This window comes from Aethalodelphis obliquidens, unplaced genomic scaffold, assembly GCF_003676395.1.
Source record: "Aethalodelphis obliquidens isolate GAN/ISIS:26980383/991018 unplaced genomic scaffold, ASM367639v1 scaffold14, whole genome shotgun sequence".
Taxonomy (NCBI): Eukaryota; Metazoa; Chordata; class Mammalia; order Artiodactyla; family Delphinidae; genus Aethalodelphis; species Aethalodelphis obliquidens.
This window is the reverse complement of record NW_020837958.1, coordinates 13,719,899-13,739,339: the sequence shown is the minus strand read 5'-3', so window position 1 is coordinate 13,739,339 and position 19,441 is coordinate 13,719,899. Positions and strand designations below refer to the sequence as shown.

Here is a 19,441-nt window from a genome sequence, read left to right as displayed (position 1 = left end):
TGTGTGTGTGTGTGTGTGTGTGTGTGTGTGTGTGTGTGTGTGTGTGTCGCATGGAAGCGTGGAAGTTAAGGAGAAGAGACGTGTAGCAGCTTAATCTTTCCATTTCATTTTCCGGTGACCTCCCTTTGTAAAGGGAGGGGAGAGTTGTTAGGAGACCGTGTGCCTGCCTTTGGTGCTTTAATCTAGAACCGATTGATTAGAAGAAGGAGGGCCTGGTGGCGGGGCTTATAGAGGGTTTGGTGATCAAGCCCATGGCTTACTGTAGAAGCCGGACTGAATAAAGTTGCTGCTGAATCAGGGCACCGCACCCCATTGTGAAGGTGTTCAGTTTGCGTAGACTGCTGTGCACCGCACCGCAGTGGGTGTAGGGAGCTCTGGGCCTTCTCCCACCCCATACCTGCGGCTAATCTCCTCCCCAGAGACTCTGCTGCACTTGCTTCCCTTGAGAAAATGGAGATGGGCCATCGGTGAGCAGAGTCTGGGAAGCAGCAGTGGGAGGCTGATGGAAGGGGTGCATTCTTCAAGAAGTGGCCGATCTGTGGGCAGCTCCACCTTCCAGTTTGGAAGCCCAGCCACATGTGGTCGAAAGCGGGGATGGGTGACCTTCTCTTATTGATCACCTGTGCTTCTGAACTCCTGCCTTTTCTGGGCATGACCTTCCCTGTGGCAGGACTCAGGTTCCTTGTGGGGACCTTGAAGGCTGATTCCAAACAGGGAAACACACAATCCTTTGGATGCCAGGCCCTAGGACCCTCGATTAGGGCAGCATCCCTCTGGTTTGCTCTGGAGTGTAGTCAGCAGGGAGTGGAATTTAAACATCACTTTTTTACTCTCTAACTCCCAGAGGCCCCAGAGAAGGCCCAGCTCCTGGTCATGACTGATGGGGGAGGCCAGTTGAATGCCAGAGAGGAGCTGAACTCATAGGATTTTCAGTGCTTTTCCCAAAGCTTCAGGAATCTGATGAGTCGCCTGGCTGATGGGGAGTCTCCCCTGGTCAACTTTAGACAAAAGTCTCAGGTTCTGCCAAGTTCTAACAGGCTGCGTGTCAGGAGCCATCCTCTCATCTGGGTCATGTGACATCGAGAGAAGAAAGTCCCGCAGGCCTGGTGTGGGCTTATCGAGAGTTGTTGTCTCTTGTTTACAAACCCGGAGCTGCACGTTCATAGCAACACAATTAATTAAAAAATAAAAGAACAAAGACTTGGGGAGCTGCAAAAAATGTAGGCCACCCTTAAACAGCTGTATTGGTGGGACACCAAAAAGTCGGGAGGAAATAGAGACATCCGGTCTAGGCTCTGAGTGTTGGTGTGGTAGGGAATATTTCTATGTAATTGAATTTTGGGACTAGATTCGTCCAGTCCCTGCCCCTTCCCGCTCCACTGCTGGCTTCTCCTTTAGGGCCCAAGCTGAGGGTTTAGGCCTGCTTTTGTGTGGCCATGAGGAAGGAGGAGTAAGGCACATTATATGAGTGGCAGGTGGGACCGGCTTGGAAACATTCCCCCTTCAGCCTTTCCTCCTGAGGTGTTGAGGGCTAGGCTGTAGGCATTGTGGAGATCAAACCTTTTGGAGCTCTGGAGCTCCTTGCCATTCAAACTGTATCCACTGACCAGCATCATAATCATCCTGGAGAAGCTTGTTAGGAATGCAGAAACTCAGGCCTCACCCCAGGTCTATGGAATCAGAATCTGCATTTGAACCACATTCCCTGGTGATTCATAATCACATTAGAGTTTGAGAAGTACTGATCTAGCATGACCTTGAAGAAAAAGTTAGGGACCATTTTCTTTTGCTACGTTTTCCTCTATTGGTCTATCCTTGAGTTTGTGGGAATATCTGTGTGTCATGCTCAGCTGGACTTCCCTCCTTCAGCTTGGTGGGCTATAATAGGGTTTTCCCCTTGTCCTTGCCCCTCACCTTGCCCACTAGAGAGCTCCTTCCCTTGGCCCATGCTTTCAAGGGGATCATAAGGTCTCTCAGTCTGGTTACATGCCGCCAGAGGCTGGTTCTCTCTTCTCCATCCCTCCAGGATTTGGGGCGGATTTCGTCATGTTCTCTTAAGTGAGTATGAGAGTCACATACATAGATGGTTAGTCCATAGTGAGCTCAGTAATAGTTATTGGCTTGAATGAATTCCTCTTCTTCACCGGTACTTGAATTAACCATCTTGTGAATGCACCTCACAACTCTTCCAGGTTCCGACGTTATTTCTTCTTCAGCCCCAAATTTACTAAAGAAAGAGAGAGACAGTACCTATGATGGCAAAGTCTCTGAGGTAGTTTTTATGGGAGATACAAGGATGGGTAAGATAGAGTCCATGACCTTGAGCGTACAATTTACAAAGGAGAACAGGACTGTAGTTAGAGACCCACCAAGAGAGGCAGAACATGACAAACGTCATTAGGAGAAATGTAAAGTGCATCTCCTGGAGTTTCAGAGGACAGCAGCCCTCAGCAGTCAGTCTGCGATGGCTTTATAGGGTGGTCAGGGTCAGCAAGCTGGGTAGAAATTCAACAGGGAGTGATAGGTAGAATACAAACCGGGCTGAAAGAACAACATAGAAAAAAGGCAAAAGGTCACTTGAGGAATAGTTAGTGAAGAGCCTTAATGCCTGGCTTGGCAGTTTGGGGCCTAATTTCAGTGGATAAAGGGAAATTGCTGAAGGTAGCTGAGTAGGGAAGTGACATCCTAGTGGCTGTAATAACCAGTGTGGGGTGGGAGGATGTCAGCACTGTGAGCAGATGAATCATCTGGACCATTTTGGGGAGCAGCAAAGGCATCACAGAGAAAAGAACCTGAGTCTCAAGCTTCAGTTTTGGTTGAAAATGGTCTGAGTTTTGGGTATGTATGTGTATATATGCGAGTGTAAGAGAGAGAAATAAATGGGAGAGAGAGAGGGAGAAGGAGACAACTATGTGGGTGTGGACAAGAAGCTAATACTCTGTTGAAACTGTAGCAATGCTTTAGCTTTCATGGTAGTTTGTGGGAGGTGGGGAAAGAGCTCATGATATCAGAGCATTTCAAGTGTTGTGTCCTCATCCAGAGCTCAGGGGTAAGTATATGGAGAACAAAATGAAGATATACGGAGGCTGAATGATTGGCTCCCACCACAACTGGGGAAAGAATTGCGTTTCCTAGAGCCTCCTCTCCAGAGCCCATCTCAAGCTCCAATCCCCACTGATGCACGCAGAGGGTGGTTGTGATCCCTGTGACGTCTGGCAGCCAGAGGGGCATCCCCACGTCTGGGATCATGCTCGGAAACAAACACAGGTCACTCACAGGGCCGCCTCCTGTTTTGCAGTTTCCAGCGGGTTTTTTGGAGGCCAGTGGCATGAAATCCATCCTCAGTACTGGACCAAGTACCAGGTGTGGGAATGGCTCCAGCACCTCCTGGACACCAACCAGCTGGATGCCAGCTGCATCCCTTTCCAGGAGTTTGACATCAACGGCGAGCATCTCTGCAGCATGAGTCTGCAGGAGTTCACCCGGGCGGCAGGGACAGCGGGACAGCTCCTCTACAGCAACTTGCAGCATCTCAAGTGGAATGGTAACTCTTTCTCTGTCTCTGTCTCTGTCTCTCTGCCCTGCTAGGAGCCATCTGGGAAGAGCAGAGACTCCACAGCTGGCAGGGCTCCTGTTTAGGGGCATCCAAGGATGGTCTCACCTCCAAATTACTGTCTCCTGAGACAGAGAAGTAGAAGGGAGGTGAGAGGACAGGCTTGAAGCCTAGGGTACAAGATGTGTCTAATCCCATACAAATCCAGCATAATGTAATTCTCTCTTTACATGGTTAATTTCCAAGGAGACAAAGGTTAGCTGGGTATTCACAGGATACTTGGTACTCTCAGAAAACCACTTCTTTCTCTTGCAAATGGGGTTCATTGTTTCATTCCCAATCCCTTGCTTGTTAAGATCATCATGGCTATTTTTTTAAAAAACTTTCTACACCTAGGTTCTTAAGATGGGACGTAAGTGTGGTATGAAAATAGGCAAAATTAGATCTAGTTTGTTTTTTGGGAGGGGAGAAAGCTTACGATACTACAACAGATTTTTAAAAGGTCCTGAATCGAAAAAAGGCTTAAAACGAATGGTCTGGACACATCTGGGATGTTTCTGCAGTGATTTCTGGGATTGGTGCTGCCCTAGAGCCCCAGGTGTCTTTCCTGAGGCCTCACCTAGCACATGGACAGGCACCGTTTAAAGGCTGTCCATTGGTGCTAGTTTATTCACACATGCACGCGTGCTACACTGGCTTGCAAGAGCTGGTAGGGTAGACATCTATCTTGCAGAATGTCCTTGACACGGGCCTAAGGTTCTTCTGATAGTGGTTATAAAAACTAGCTCCTCTGAGAACTATTTTGGAAAGCAGTGATATGTACGAATAGTGAGCTGTCCTGTCCACATCGGAATGGGCATGCTGTCTAAGCAGAATCTGTGTTTGGGCATGTAGCTGGAGCTTTGGGAAGCATGAGCTCCAGGGCTGTGAACCAGATTCAGATCCAGAGAGCTGCCATCAACACTGAAGAGAACCCAGCGTCTGGCTGCGGAGCGGGCAGAAGTGGTGGTCCTTTGAGATGACCTCATTCAGCTCCTGGGCACTCCCTACTTCCCATCCACCTCACAGAAGTGGTTGCTCCTTTTTCTTTTACTAGAACCAAACCAAACAAAGCTCTAAAAATAACCCCCAGGCATCTTCAGAAAGAGCAGACTTACACTTGAAGAATTAAAAATATTTACCTCCCCACCTCCAATTAAATCCAGCGGGACAGCTCCTCTACAGCAACTTGCAGCATCTCAAGTGGAATGGTAACTCTTTCTCTGTCTCTGTCTCTTTAAAGCTTTGCCCTGATTGAAGCTCAAGGCAGGGAAGCGTGGGAGGTGATGTGGCCGTCCTTGACCTTCCACCTTTGACCTTCCATCTTTGGCCTTCCATGACTTGCATGCTGCTGGTGCCTCTGAATGCCTAATGTCCAGATTTCTCACCTTTCTTTCGTTGTTTGCCTTTTTGTAGACATTCCTCTAACTTCCATTTATTGAGTATTTACTTATACAAGGACTCTAAGTGAATTGATTCATTTGGTGACCTTATGAGAAAATAAATATTGCACCCATTTGACAGGGGCAGTTTTCATCTGGGAAAACTGAAGGTCAGAGGCATTAAAGCATGACCTCTGCTCCTGAGATATTTATAATCTGGATGGGCAGGAAAAACATATGAAACGAACTCACATGTATATATGTGCTTTTATATATGATACATCTGGAGAAAAGTTGCCAGGCATAAATAAGGGAAGAATCACTGCACTTATCCAGACATAGCTCATAGATTAGATCTAATCAAAAGGGGTTTGATTAAATTTAAGATCAAAGAAGAATTAAGGTGATTTTCCTTGTGTTTCCTTTGCATTTTGTATCAAATCTTAGTATGCGAAAGCACCTTAGAGGAAATCTAATGACTTTAGCTAGTTTAATCTCCGAAATATACAGTTGAGGAAACCAAGATGAAGAAAGGTGAAGTACCTTGCAGCTATTAGTGGAAAAACTGGTCTTTCAACTTCTGAAGTTTTATTTCCTTCATACTGGATGCCTTCTCTATACAAGGCCAAATAATTCCATCTGATGTTGGTGCCCTAGCTACTGATTTTCTGGGCCAAGGGCCCCAGGCTTGAGATTATAGATCCAGAGAGGGAAGCCCCCTCCCAGAAGCAAAGAAGGGTGACCATGCTGTGGGACTGGCAGAAACTCTTTCATGAAGCCAGCTTCGTCCTTGGTCAAGCAACACATTTTGGCTACATGTGGGCCCGCTCTGAGTTTCCCAATCTGTCCTTCACAGGCCAGTGCAGCAGCGACCTGTTCCAGTCCACACACAATGTCATCGTCAAGACCGAACAAGCTGGTGAGTCGTGGCAGATGAAGGGAGCCAACTTGGTAGGCAAAGGCCTGCGGAGGACAACTGAGAGGGAGTGTGAGGGAGAGTGTGAGAGCGGGACGGAGCCAGTACTTTGGCAGGAAACCCAGGGATGTCTCTTCCCTGGCTGTCTCCAATGGGCCCGGCAGCCATGAGCCTCATCCCTCGTCCTTGGGACCAGTGACTGCCGACTATTTCTGATTTCTAAGATTGATGGTGAGCCTAATTCTGCTCACACTTCTCTGCTTCCCATGGTTGGTCAAGGGAACATCCAGGCTCTGATCCAGGAGCCCAGAAAATGCAGAGTCTAAGTGGGCTTTCCTGTCACCACAAAGAGTCAGGGGATTGGACTTGGCCAAGTTACGAGAAGCCAGGGGAGAGAAGAGGAAGGGTCAGTGTCTCCTCTCCCTCTCCTCCCTTGGAGGGAGTGTGTTTCTCAAGGAGGAGGAAGGTTCGGACTTGGTGTTGTAGTTACTATAGTTTCTGGGGACCTTGGAGTTTCTGTAGGGATGTCCAAAGGCAGCTGTGGAACTGACTCCTGCCTTAAGTATGCTTTTAGACAAAAGCCACTATTCTGAGCTCTGAGTAGGGTCTGCAGGCCCAGAGTAGCTACATTCATGTTTGTTCTCCTTCATCTGCCTAATCATCCCTCCTTCCTCTGCCCCAAAATCTCTCTCCTGGGGACTTTCTGTCTCCCCTGGGAACTTGCAGGGGGCAGTAACTGCCTCGAGAAGTTGTGCCCTAGAGCCTTGTACCAATCAGAGGTCTTTGTATAGTGACCTTTGGCCTATGACCTCTTAGTCTAGGGAGAGCTCTGCAAGTCCCCCCAGGTCCATAGGAGCTGCCACTGCTCCAAGGTCACTCCCCATGTCCACATCAGTGAGAATGTGGGCCACATGGACCAACCACGGAGTTTGCCTCAGGCCTCCCTGCAGGTTGCGTGCCGGTCACCAAGGACTATATTAGACCTGGGGTGATTTGTGAGTCACTAGGGGCAGAAATTGGCCCCACGCAGTTATTTACTCTTTTATAAGGGGGCTGGTCTACCATTATTAAAGAAAAAACAGTAGCTGTAAACATGTGGATTAGGTATTCCTAGCCCTGCCCTTCCCCCCAGAGACCAGGGTTGAGTTACCCAGATGGTCTATGCTTTATGGACGTGACTGCCCTAGAGGCAGGCACAGGACTTGACCTAGAGGATGGTGCCCCCTGACCCCGAATCCCCACTGTTGACTGGACAGATAGCCCCAGCGGAGGAGCCAGGCTGGTACTGGAGAGGTCCCAAGTACTTGACAATTCCTCCTTGACCATCCAGATCTTCTCATGTTGCCAGTTCAGAAAAGCTGAGCCGAAGGGTGGGGAGGAAGCTCCACCCTGGGAGGAGGGGAAAGGAGGCTCATACAGGGGCCAACACCCCCAAACCTTTTTGGTTCAGTTTGTTTTCAGAGACAACAACAGGTACACAAGGTGACCCAACGAGGACAGAGGGTGTAACCCCTAAGTGATCAGGCTTGGGGTGCCCAAACACGTAGCTATTAGTTCAAATACCAGCTAAATCCCTATGTCGTAAACAGGAGGACTTAGCCAGTGAGTCAGGTTTTTATACCATTTATGCTACAAAAACAAAATGAAACTCGGCCAGTGGCTTACCACCCCGGCCCTGAAATTCAGATGCTGGGCAGGAGGGAGCCGAGGCCAGCCTCTGTCTGTGACGAGGGGAGAGCAGGAAGCTCCTGGTGGGGATGAGGTGACAGCTCCTGCCAGATCTCACAGCTCTTGGCCAGCCAGGAAAGAAGAAGCTTCTGTTGGAGATCAGCCCAGAGGTGAGGGGTGTGTAGGAGTTGGGCTTCGTTTAGGGTAGGTGGAGGGGAGTTTCCTTGGAGTCTGAAATCTGAAGAGTCAGGAGACGTGCTTACCCAGCACACTGAAGAGAGAGAGAGAGAGGACTTTTCCTAGATGAAGCAACGAGGCCCTACTCTTAAAACCTGTTTATTTGATTTGGTAACGCTCTCATCTCCTTCTCCTTAGTTCTGTTTTGAAAATTTTATGTCACCCCTTAAGCATATTGGAGAAATCTTGGAGGGAGGGGGCTGTCACCCAACTTGAGGAGAGTTTCTCTCTGGATTTTAGCAATAAAGACTCTGTGATAAGACTGAGCAGACTTTTTCTTAAAGAAACATCATTAATTCTCCCAGGAAGACGTTACTAGGAAAAGATGCTCATTAATCATGAAATTATTTTGTCCCTGCCATTTTTTTTACTAGTCTAAAAATATTCTGGTGACAATATAGTAGAATGTAAGACAATGCCAGGCTCCTGGAACCCCCCTCCCCCACCAAGTGCAGACTGGGAATATCCTCAGGAAAGCATTGATCTAGGACAGGATCCCACTGTTGCAACTTCTCTCACTTCCCTCAAAATGCAACAGGTGTAGAACACCTGGATGGGGCCGTAACAAAGTCCACCTCCCCTAGGGCCCTGGAAGAAAACTGGGGTAACATTATGATAAGGTAACATGTGGCTGAAGCAGAATCTTATCTCTTCTCTCTGAGAACCAGCCCCTTGTCCCACACCTCTCTGATGAACAGTGAGTAAGAAAAGGCAAACTCCTCACCTGGGGAAGGTGATTGCTGACATTCCCATTTTCTGTCCTTTGTAGACCCTTCCATCATGAACACCTGGAAAGAAGAAAACTATTTATATGACACCAACTATGGTAGCACAGTAGGTAACTAACTCCCCAACGCTTAAGACCCTTTTACATTCTTATTCTGGTTTTCTAACAGCCCAAAATTTATGTTGTAAGGAGGGGACTCTTAATGTCCTTTATGTTTTCATTGCCACAGAGTTGTTGGACAGCAAAACTTTCTGCCGGGCCCAGATCTCCATGACAACCAGCGGTCACCTTCCCATTGGTAAGTTGTCCTGACATCCGAGGCTGAGTGTACCTCCTGCAAGTGCTTACTGTGAATTAATGAGAATTACCAATGCCCTACATTTCTAACTTTGCTGGAGTCTTTCCCATTAAAAGGCTAGGAAAAATTTATAGAGAATCTGCTTTCGGGCCCATATTTGTACATTGAAAATGACCAGCAAGGATGCCTCTAGGAAATGTGTTTTGCTCCTGTGAAACCAAGTCACTCTCTGTGACAACAGAAACTCTCTCTTCAGTAAAAACTTGCTTTTGTGAAATTATCCAATAAAATTATTCATATGTGGGTATCCTTATGGGGGAGAAGGCTCTATTTAATTTTCAACAAGCTGTCTTTGGCTTTAGAGACTGAATGTCTAAGAGTGGAATTCAGAGGTCAGTGAACCTGGGATGATGGTCTCTGGGTGGAGGGGCAGTAGCTGAAAACTTCTGGAACCCTGGGAATCACAGGTCAGTTTTAAAGTCTGACCTTGTCGGCTCATCAGGACTCTCTAATTAGTCAGACCACCTGCACATTATGAATTATGTTCATATGAGTTGTGTTTGGTTAGGACTGGATGCATCTGGGGTCTACCCATGACTCTCAATCAAGGTTACACTGAGCGGGAGGGTTGGTCTGTTGAGAGTCTGGGAGAGGAGCTTTCAGATTGTATTTCAGATTATTTCTCCTTGTCCACTTACAAATAGGTCCACTGGTAGGAATGAGTGCATGGGGGAGGTGAAGAGAGGGTTTCGTGTTGTCCCTTGATCTCGGTGCGAATTTGTGAATCTGTTTGGCTCTGTGAAATGGAACTTAGACCCGTCACAAGTGAATCTGTCTTTTCCTGGAATTGAATTTGGGGCAGCTTCAGAACTGGGATTTAAAAGAGTGTCTGTGAAAGGAAGAATCAAACAACAACCCTTCCTCCTTCCTTTTTTTTTTTTTTTTTTTTTTTTCATTTTGTTGAGTGTGCTTTTGAGAACTGAAAAAATGCAAGCTTTTGGTTTGAGGTTTTGTTCGGGTCAAGCCCTTTGAATGAGACAGGGCTGGCAGCCAGGGTAAATGCTTCTGGAATTGAGGTTAAGAATGGAGGCCAATTCATTTCTCGACCTCCCCCTCCACACAGAGGCCCATCGCCTTATGTGTCACTCTAAGTATTTGCTGAAATTAGGGAACTAGATCAAACACTGGAAAGGTTCTGCAGTGGATTTGCCATGCTGGGGGAACTGAGCCAGTCAGGGTAAAATTTCTGTGGCAATCGTTGCCACCTAGTCAAGACCAAGGTTTTCAGAGCTGAAGAAACCGCCACGGTCGCCCTCTGACTTCCTGACACGCCTCCTGAGGTGTCACCTCCCACTTCCTGGGTCTTTGGCTTAGGGCAGAAGATTCCAAGGAAGAATAAAGTTGAACCAACCACTTCCTGAGCCTCAGGGATGGTTAGGTCTCTAGGCACCTGGGAGAGGAAAAGCCGTAATCAACAACTCTGCTGCCCTCCCAGCCAGACCACACTGCTGTCTCCTGCATCCTGACTTAACCTGCTGGAATCTCCCAATCAACAGGGACCAATGTCGGCTTTCATATTTGTAGTAACAGGGAACTAACTCACTGTCTCCTGAGTTCAACTATTCTACTTTTGAATAGTCCTTCTTCAAATGGGCTTTACAGATCTGCTCTCCTGCACCTCCCTTGATTCTTGATCACCTTACTCCACATTCCTATCCCGAAATGGTAACACAGGCTGGAAAATGAGATGAGCCCTCCAGGACCCCGATCCGAATGATCACTTAAAGAATCATTTCAGTGTCTGGGTTGCTGAATTCTTTGGGGTAACAGCCTTCCAGGTAGGGTTGTTAATTACAGCCTTGTAAGGATCAGTTCCTTTCAGAATAGTTTAGTCTCTACTGGACGGGACCAGACCCGCCCCCCCCCCCCCGCCCCCCCCCCCCCCCCCGCCAAAGACCCTTGTCATTTGAGTCTTTGGATTTCCAGCTCCCATGGAGTGTAGTTAAGTATCTTTATGTGTTTTAGTGCAAGTCACAAGCCGCGCCGAGGCGAGGCCACACGTCAACTGGACGCCCTCGGTGATAAACACAGGTGGGGAAGCAGGCTCTGTTTTGATGTCTCTGTCATCTGCTCATTTCATAAAATGGCCGCCGCCAGTGTTCCGGATCTGCCCGATAGTCCTCGAGCCAATGACGCTAATTCCGGATTGATGTGTTTATTTACCGACTCGCTGAGCCTAGAGCGAGGGTGGCATGGTCTATTATAACGCTGAAATTTGTATATCCCGTAAAGAAATGGCTCACAGCTGAATAATATGCAAATGCTTCTAATCTTTGCTTCTTGTGAAGCAGCTTAGATGAAGTCATGCTCTGGAACTCATCATAAACTCGTGCCTTGGTGGTGCCCCGTCTGGACTGGACCTTGGCCTGAGGTGCCTGGGAGTGGAGCAGGAGAAGGCCAATCTGGACAGTTTCCCCAGAGCAAGCCATTATTTTATAAGGATGAATCACTTAACCACGCGGCTAGCTTCAAAGGTTTTGACTTTTATTTGGGGGCCGGGGGAAGATACAGGGGGCAAGGCCATCATATTAAGGTGAGGTTTCAGATCAAAGGATTTTAGTGCTGAGGCAGGTGGGTGATTCCACAGCTTGTCGTGCATGCCCTGGGGACTGGAAGAAGAGGCCGGAAGAAATTCAAGTTTCTTTTGCCCTTGGCTGCATATTCTTGCCTACGATGATGCACACATTTTTACTGGGGGGATGTTTTTCGTGGGAGGTCTTTCTTAAGCTGGATGGAAATCTAGCTTGGGCAAATGGCTGACATCTCAAAGAGAACATGTCCTCGTGGTGTAGCTGGTCTGGGGGTTCTTAATCTGGAGTCCATGGACTCCTAAGTGACCCACACACTCCTGAAATTGTTGCAGAATTTCACGAGTGTACGCATATGTGCCCTGTTCTGGGGAGAGGGGCCAAGGTTTCCATTTTACTCATGAAGGTACCTTAACTCCCCAAAGTAGCTGATTCTTGCATTGCATGAGTTTGCAACCCGTAAACAATGATTGAGGCCAAGCTGAGAGACACCTACACTTGGGTTTTTCTGAGTTCAATGCTGGCTCTGAAATAATGGCCCTGCATCCCTCCTGGATGCCATTTGAAAATGAGCTTTGCTTGTGGCCTGCTGGGTAAATGCCACTCTTTGTCTGCAGAACAACGTGGCCCTGTCAGAATGATGTATCACTTGGAAACCGCTGTGGGTGCCAACCTGTCGCAATATTGTCACATCCTGATGGGATGTCGCAACCTCACCCTGAAACCTACAGGGAGGGAGAGTGGAGTCTCCTTGCATTTCCTGCGAATTTGTTCTTTCAGGTTTCAGAGAAATCCAAGTCGGATGCGAACCCTCCTGCTGACAGTGTTGAGGGGGAGGGGCGGCGGGGTGGGGGAGGATGGTGGCACATTTAACCAGAAAAAGAGGTTTCTCTTGTAACCAGATCTTATTAAAACTCTCTCATCTATCCCACCACGACTTTCAAACTGCTGTGAGCTCTGAGTTGTGACAATCTGGGGGATCAGATAGGTGAATGCACCCGTGCATGCGGGGAAATAGAGAATCATCAAATTGGAATGACTTTTCCCCACTAACTAGTGGGTTGCAGGACTGAACCTGATTCTTGGCAGGGAAGACATTTATGAAATCTCTTATGTGGCACCCTCTTTGGAAATGGCATAGAATAGTGGTTATGAGTGAAACCTCTGGATCCTGCTATCGCCTTCTTCATAGGGCGATTGTGTGAATCAAAACAGGTGATTCATGGAAAGTGCTGACCACAGTGCCTGGTACATAGTAAGTGGTCAAGAAACAGGAGCTAGTCTTCTTAACCATTTTCCTTAGGAGGTAATGGTATTCAAACTTTATTGAATAATGGATCACTACTGACAATCTTGAAAGCTGTGGACCCTCTTCCTTTGCCTGCGGTTTCAGTCAGTCTGAAATGCCCTTGAAGTCCACACATGGGTCAGCAAACCTTAAGTTAGGGAGCCCTGATGTAATGTACACAGAAGGGATGCGATATACTGGTCCAATTTCTTATCAGGATTGGCTACCATTTAGGGGCTGCCCCGGATTCAAGTTGGCAGATTTTTGATTGTGGGAGTTTTTTTTGGTAAGATCTGCGTTAGTTGTCCTGACATTTGAAGTGCCCACTGACACACCCACACACCCACACACCCACACACACCCCCACACACACACTGCTAGATCATTTAGTTTTCTCTTTAACAAGTTTTATTTCACAGATTTGCCTCTGTCAACTCCTCTTTGTTGATAATCTCAAGGGTTACCATAATGAGTCATTTGTTAAACTAATCTGTGTTTCCATAGTCCACTGTGGCCCTCTGTACTGAGCTCAGGCCAGTCAATGGCCCCTTTGTCAGGCTGATTAAAAGGTAACTTTGCATGCCGAAAAAGGCACTCCTCTGGCTTACAAGTCATCTTTCTTTGTTATAAATGTTTACATTTTTGTTTTATATATATATATAAAAGCCTAAAACTTTTCAATGACCTAAATCCTTCAGTGGGGACTTCCCTGGTGGTGCAGTGGTTAAGAATCCACCTGCCAATGCAGGGGACACGGGTTCGATCCCTGGTCCGGGAAGATTCCACGTGCCGTGGAGCAACTAAGCCCGGCACCACAACTACTGAGCCTGCACTCTAGAGGCCGTGAGCCACAACTACTAAGCCCGCGTGCCACAGCTGCTGAAGCCCACACATCTGGAGTCCGTGCTCTGCAACAAGAAGCCACTGTAATGAGAAGCCCACACACCGCAACGAAGAGTAGCCCCCACTCGCCTCAACTAGAAAAAGCCAGCGGGCAGCAAAGAAGACCAGCGCAGCCAAAAATAAATAAATAAAAAATAAATCCTTCAATGGTTTCCCACCTCTCACAGAATAAGAGCTAAAATCCTCAAAAAGTCCTACAAGGCCTTAGTGATCTGAACCTCACCTGCTCCCCTCTGCCCCTTGTTCACAGCCACACTGACTTCCTTCTATTCTATGCACACTGACCTCAGGGCCTTTGCTATTCTCAGGCGTGGAAAGCTCTTCCACAACCTCTCTGTATGACTGTCCCCTCACACCTTTCTGGTCCCTTTATCAGAGACGTCTTCTGTGACCACCTTATATTTAATGGCAAAATTATTCCTATCTCCACACTTCTACCCCTATTTCTTACCCTGAAATTTTTTCTCCAGAGCACTTATCACCTCTGTTTTGTTTTGGACACGACCACCTACCTGAACAGTGCTAGGCATGTAGTAGGTGCTCAATAAATACTGGTGAAATGAGTGGATGCATGAATGAAGATGATAATTGTAGGAAATAGGGAAATGAAGCAGTTCTCATTTTTCTCTTCAGCAGAGTCGCCTGATATGAAAAAGCAGCAAGACCAACCAACAAAGTCCCACACCAAAAAGCACAGTAAGTTGGCTGGCTTTCAGATGCCTCCTGGCCCTTCCCCTTGAGTGGAGACTAACTGGAGGCCACCAGTGTTTAGACAAATATTGCCTCTGCCTTCTACCTGCATTTCTTCACCTCAGACTGGGTAGGGTGTGAAAAGAGAGGCATCACTTGCGGTCTAAGTAACCCCCTCTGCAGTTGTTTCTCAAAGTGGAGCCCCAGTGGTTATTTCCTCCTCATTCTGTTCTCTTTATGCTAAAACTGAGACATCAGTGAACAAGAACTTCTTGCAGGCACGGGGTGAGCAATTTCCCTTTCTCCAGAGAAAAGGGTGGGAAAAGGAGAGAGATGGGAAGAAACAGCTGAGGGTGTATTCTTTTTTTCTTTTGCTGAATGTTGGCTTCTTACTTTTGTGGAGTTATTGTTCCAAGAAATACTGTTTATTCTTAAGATTCAACAGTGCTTTTGGGGAGTTGTATTTCCCCCGACAATAAAACCTTATGAAAGTGTATGAAATATCAGAGACGTGGAGGTGGTGGGGGGGAGGACACGGAAAGAAATCAAGGTGGTGTCATCTGGAAATTGTAAGGAGTTGGACTGCCATCTGCTATCTGCTACTCCAGGTCCTCCCACAGAACAGAATGAACACAGCCCTTCAAATTGGGTGTGGGAGGGCGTTGTGTGTCACAAATCCAGTGAGGGTAGAATTGAATTTGGTTGCTAATTTCATTACAGTTGCTGTTTCATTTTCAAATTGGCCCCCTCCACCCCTGTGAGACCCCGCACCAATATATTCTAGGAGTTAGAATTCTAAGACCCTACCGACACGCATTTGGCTGACACAGTTGCTGGGTGGCAGCCGTCTAATTGATTGAGGTTCTAAACAAAAGAGGTTCTGGATAAAAGTGGTTGAGCGTTGCTCTCCTGGGAAGTAACAAGTTAAAATGAATGCCGAGCAATCTGTTAACCGTATTTAGAAGATACACCTCCTAGCCTAGGAGATCTAAAACCTATTTTTTAAACTTATTTCTTTCTATTGAAGTACAGTTGATTTACAATGTTGTGTTCATTTCTGCTGTACAGCAAAGTGATTCAGTTATACATATATATACGTCCTTTTTAAAAAATTTTTTTATTATTGTTTATCATAGGATATTGAATATAGTTCCCTGTGCTATACAGTAGAACCTTGTTGTTTATCCATTCCATATAATAGCTTACATCTGCTAACCCCGACCTCCCACTCCGCCCCCTCTCCCAACCCGTGCCCCCTTGGCAAACACAAATCTGTTCTCTGTGTAAGACCTATTCTTTTGTCTTGGCTTTGCCACTCGTTAGCTGTGTGACCTTGGTCAAGTCAGTTGAATTCTCCATGCTTCAGCTTTCTGATTTGTAAAATTAAAAACCTGTGCTAGTTCATTCTTAAATACCCAGTGGGGAGTCTGTGACTTGGCGTCACAGGTGGGTAGCATGGAATCAAGTATCTCTGACTTGTTGTGAGATATTTCAACTCTAGGCTTCCTCTAGCCCTTCTTTGCAGTGACTTCAGCCATGAATAAACTCCTTTTTCTCCTTCACCTCAGATCCGCGAGGGACTCACTTATGGGAATTCATCCGCGACATCCTCCTGAACCCAGACAAGAATCCAGGGTTAATCAAGTGGGAAGACCGGTCTGAGGGCATCTTCAGGTTCTTGAAATCAGAGGCTGTGGCCCAGCTATGGGGGAAAAAGAAAAACAACAGCAGCATGACCTACGAAAAACTCAGCCGAGCCATGAGGTGAGGGGTTTCACGTCTCCAAGCGTGATAAGGCCGTGTGACCAGTCATTCCCCCGGCTGTCTTAATCAGACCAGCCACCTTATGCAATGCCTTTTGTTACAGATATTACTACAAAAGAGAAATTCTGGAACGTGTGGATGGACGAAGACTGGTATATAAATTTGGGAAGAATGCACGCGGATGGAGGGAAAATGAAAACTGAAGCTGCTGAAACATTGAACACAAACCTAAACACATCCCACATGATAACCAACCAAGGAGTCCCTGGACATAAATATTTCAAAGACTGCTTTTCTCTGATATTTATGTACCATGACGGGGAAAAAAATACATCTACTTCTAACAGGAAGAAGGAACATGACAGTTGATAGAATTATTTTGTTACTTTGAAGTATGTCCTATATGGGGAACAAACGTACACAGTTTTCTGTGAAATATGACACTGTATGTGGCTGTGATTTGTTTTTGCCTCTATTGTGAAGTTCTTTTCCACTGCAAGAACAGAGTCTGTAGCCATGTGCTTCTTGCTAAGGAGAAAGAAAAAAAAATCAGATGGCATTAAAAGTTTTTATGTGCAAAATGATTTAGGAAAAGATGAGGTGTCCTCCGCACATAGCATCCTCGTGGCCTCTTCAGGAGAGGTGGGCGTGGCCTCTAGGATGAACTCCAGGGTCTCCGATTGGTGGGATGAACCAGAAGGATGCTGAGAAGTCTACCCTGACCTTCGGGAGTCAGTGAGTGGAGAATGAGGACTTCCACAATCCAGAGTGGACTGTAATCATTGCATAATCACATGCCTTTTATGCTTAAATCAGAAAAGAATAATGGTGGAGGGGGCTTTATACTCATTCAGGAATGATTTACCCGGTGCCAAGTCTATCTTCCCTCCTCCCCCTTGGATGATTGGTGAAAAACTTCAATTGCCACCTCTGCTCACTTTTAGTTACTTAAAGAGAAGGTCCGGCTTTGGTTATTTTTATCCCAGTTGCTTAAAAATAAGTGGGAAAAGGGAGGTAGTTATGAGTTTGCTCTTGTACTCCTACTGTCCTGTGGTTTCCCAATTGGCACAATTGATATTTTTGTCTGAATTATTCTTTGTTGTGTATTATTTGGCTGTCCTGTGTGTTTTGGGATGTTTAGCAGTATCTATGATCTGTACCCACTAGGTGCCAATGGCACTCTGGTCCTCGAAGTTATGACAACCCAAAATGTCTCTAGACATTACCAAATGTCCCCGGGGCCTGGGGGGAGGGAGAACCACTGATTTAGCTAGTCAAGATGAAGATGGTGATTTATTCTCAGAAAAACAACAACAAAAAATCCCTAGAGTGAAGCAAAAGCAAGACTTTAAAGTCAACCTATTTTTCATTTTTAAAATGTTTGGACAATGGGTTGAAAGAGCTAGAGCGATTTCTTTTCAGAACCTGAGATGAGAGCTAGACTCAGATAAATTAAACAAGGGCTAACAATAGAACACACTGCACTAGAATTACAAAACAGAGTAAATATTATATTACAGAAGGAAACACTGAGAGGAGAGAAAAAGAGTGTGTGTGTGAGAGAGAGGAAGTTAGTTCCAGGGGAGAATCTTTGCAGATGTTAGTTCTTATAATCTTTCCTCTTTTGGATAATCTCTTTCCTGTCTCATCTTAACTCATTCCAAAGTGAATGATGTCTTGCCTAGATTTGCATCTAAAAGAATGTTAAAAAAAAAAAAAAGGCAAAGAAAAGAAAGGAAAGATGGAAGAGAAAAACAGAAAACTCTGTTCAGGATCTATGGTCAGGAAGGAGTTAGAGACTTCTCCAATGACGGCATTGTTCTGGGTCCCTGCAGACTTATCGCCAGACCCTGAAATCTGGGAGGAACGTGAGCCTGTAGACACTTTGAAAATGAGTTTGAACATCCAGATCCCTTTTGCAACTTTTCTTTTCTGCTCCCCATGTCCTTGGCTTTCTCCTCCCTCCTGCCTCTCTGTCTTGAGCATAATATGGGAATGAAGACATGTACCAATAAGAGGGGGCTCGTCTCATCCACTGATGGAACACCTCCTGCAGTGCCTTCCTCAACTCAGGCAAGCGAGTCATAGTCAAAGGTTGCAGAGTGTCTGTAATGGATTCAGAATGTTGGAAGTATGAAGAATTTGTCCTAATTATAATGAGAGCCATTATGGCCAGTGACCTTGGAGCACAGCTTAGTGAGATGAATGACCTTCTGAAGGTACAACCGAGTTGTTTTTCTCTCTGCCTGACTTGGTGCTACTCAGTGTTGTCAAGTCACAGTTACTGAGGGAACTGAGAGAAATGAAGATGAGCAGCACAGATCTGAGACATTCCTGCATGACAGACACACCTTGCTCTCCGAGGAAGGCTAAAGAGCTATGAGGCTTTCCCAGCAGTTGACTATACTTCCCACAGAATGAATTAAACCTCCAGATATTTGAATTCGTGTAAACACATGAATGTTTGTGTGACTGTGTGTGCCTGAATTGTGTGAAGTTATTAGGGGTGTCTGCTAATTCGCTCTCTGCTGTTTCTTCTCTGGCTTGGCCTGTTCATCATCTAGGCAGCCTGGATCCTTCTCCAACCTTGCTCTTCCACAAACCTGTAAGTTTCTCACATTCCTCCAAATTGGTCTTGCTCTTTCCTCACCCTCTCCATTGAAGAGCAGTCCCTGCTAGGTAGTGAGTCTGGGGTGAACTGACTGGAACACTCTGCAGATAATTAGCAGATTGTGTTATTTGTTGAAAGTGACGGTTTCTTGGCATCCGGTTCCTGCATAAATAGGTGGGCGTATTAAGTTCTCAGCATATCTCTATTGTCTTGGCTTGAGTTTGATGCATTTTCTGTGTGCTGTTCATGACTTGGAGAACTCGAGGTAATCGAGCCATACCAATTTGGGGTGTGAATAGAATCCTTCCCCCCGGTGTTGCAAGGGAAAGCAAAATCCCAGAGACAAGCCAGCACCAGGTGAAGCCCCCTTCTTTTGGCAACTCACAGCTTCTCTCTTGAGAAGCTCGTCTGAGCCGATGCTCCTATGGTCACTGCGCACAGTCTCCTTAAACTCTCCTTAAACTAAAGGCTCGGGCTCTTACTTGTTTTTTTCCTGGGAACCTGAGGCAGGAAAGGTATTGCTAAGCCTTTACCAGACTCAGATCATCTGAGGCTTCTAGATATTTGACTTGATGAAACGAGCAAAGCCCTGACTCCCAGGGACATACTTACAGCTTCTTGAACTTGCTTTCTGAGCAGGGCAGAACCGGGCAATGAGTTTTCCTTTGAGTGTGCTTGTCCTTCTTCAAACTCTTACCTTGCTAGACTGTAAGCTCTTTGAGGGCAGGGATGATATCTTAGCAATATTGTTTTCCCAGTATCTAACATGAGACAGGT

General features: G+C 46.4%; 1 protein-coding gene across 5 annotated transcripts in view; it reads left to right on the top strand.

The window, feature by feature from the left end:
* The window catches only part of EHF (ETS homologous factor), a 40,072-nt gene extending 22,299 nt beyond the window's left edge, over window positions 1–17,773 (top strand). For 4 of the 5 annotated variants that reach the window (XM_027115034.1, XM_027115036.1, XM_027115035.1 and 1 more), the window contains 7 exons: window positions 3,299–3,544; window positions 5,831–5,893; window positions 8,565–8,633; window positions 8,752–8,820; window positions 14,233–14,295; window positions 15,858–16,053; window positions 16,157–17,773. In XM_027115034.1, the coding sequence (XP_026970835.1) occupies window positions 3,299–3,544; window positions 5,831–5,893; window positions 8,565–8,633; window positions 8,752–8,820; window positions 14,233–14,295; window positions 15,858–16,053; window positions 16,157–16,256 (806 nt within the window). In that variant the 3' untranslated portion in view covers window positions 16,257–17,773. The remainder of the gene's footprint in view (window positions 1–3,298; window positions 3,545–5,830; window positions 5,894–8,564; window positions 8,634–8,751; window positions 8,821–14,232; window positions 14,296–15,857; window positions 16,054–16,156) is intronic. The other variant, XM_027115038.1, reaches the window with a different exon arrangement.
* The last annotated feature ends 1,668 nt before the right edge of the window (window positions 17,774–19,441 follow it).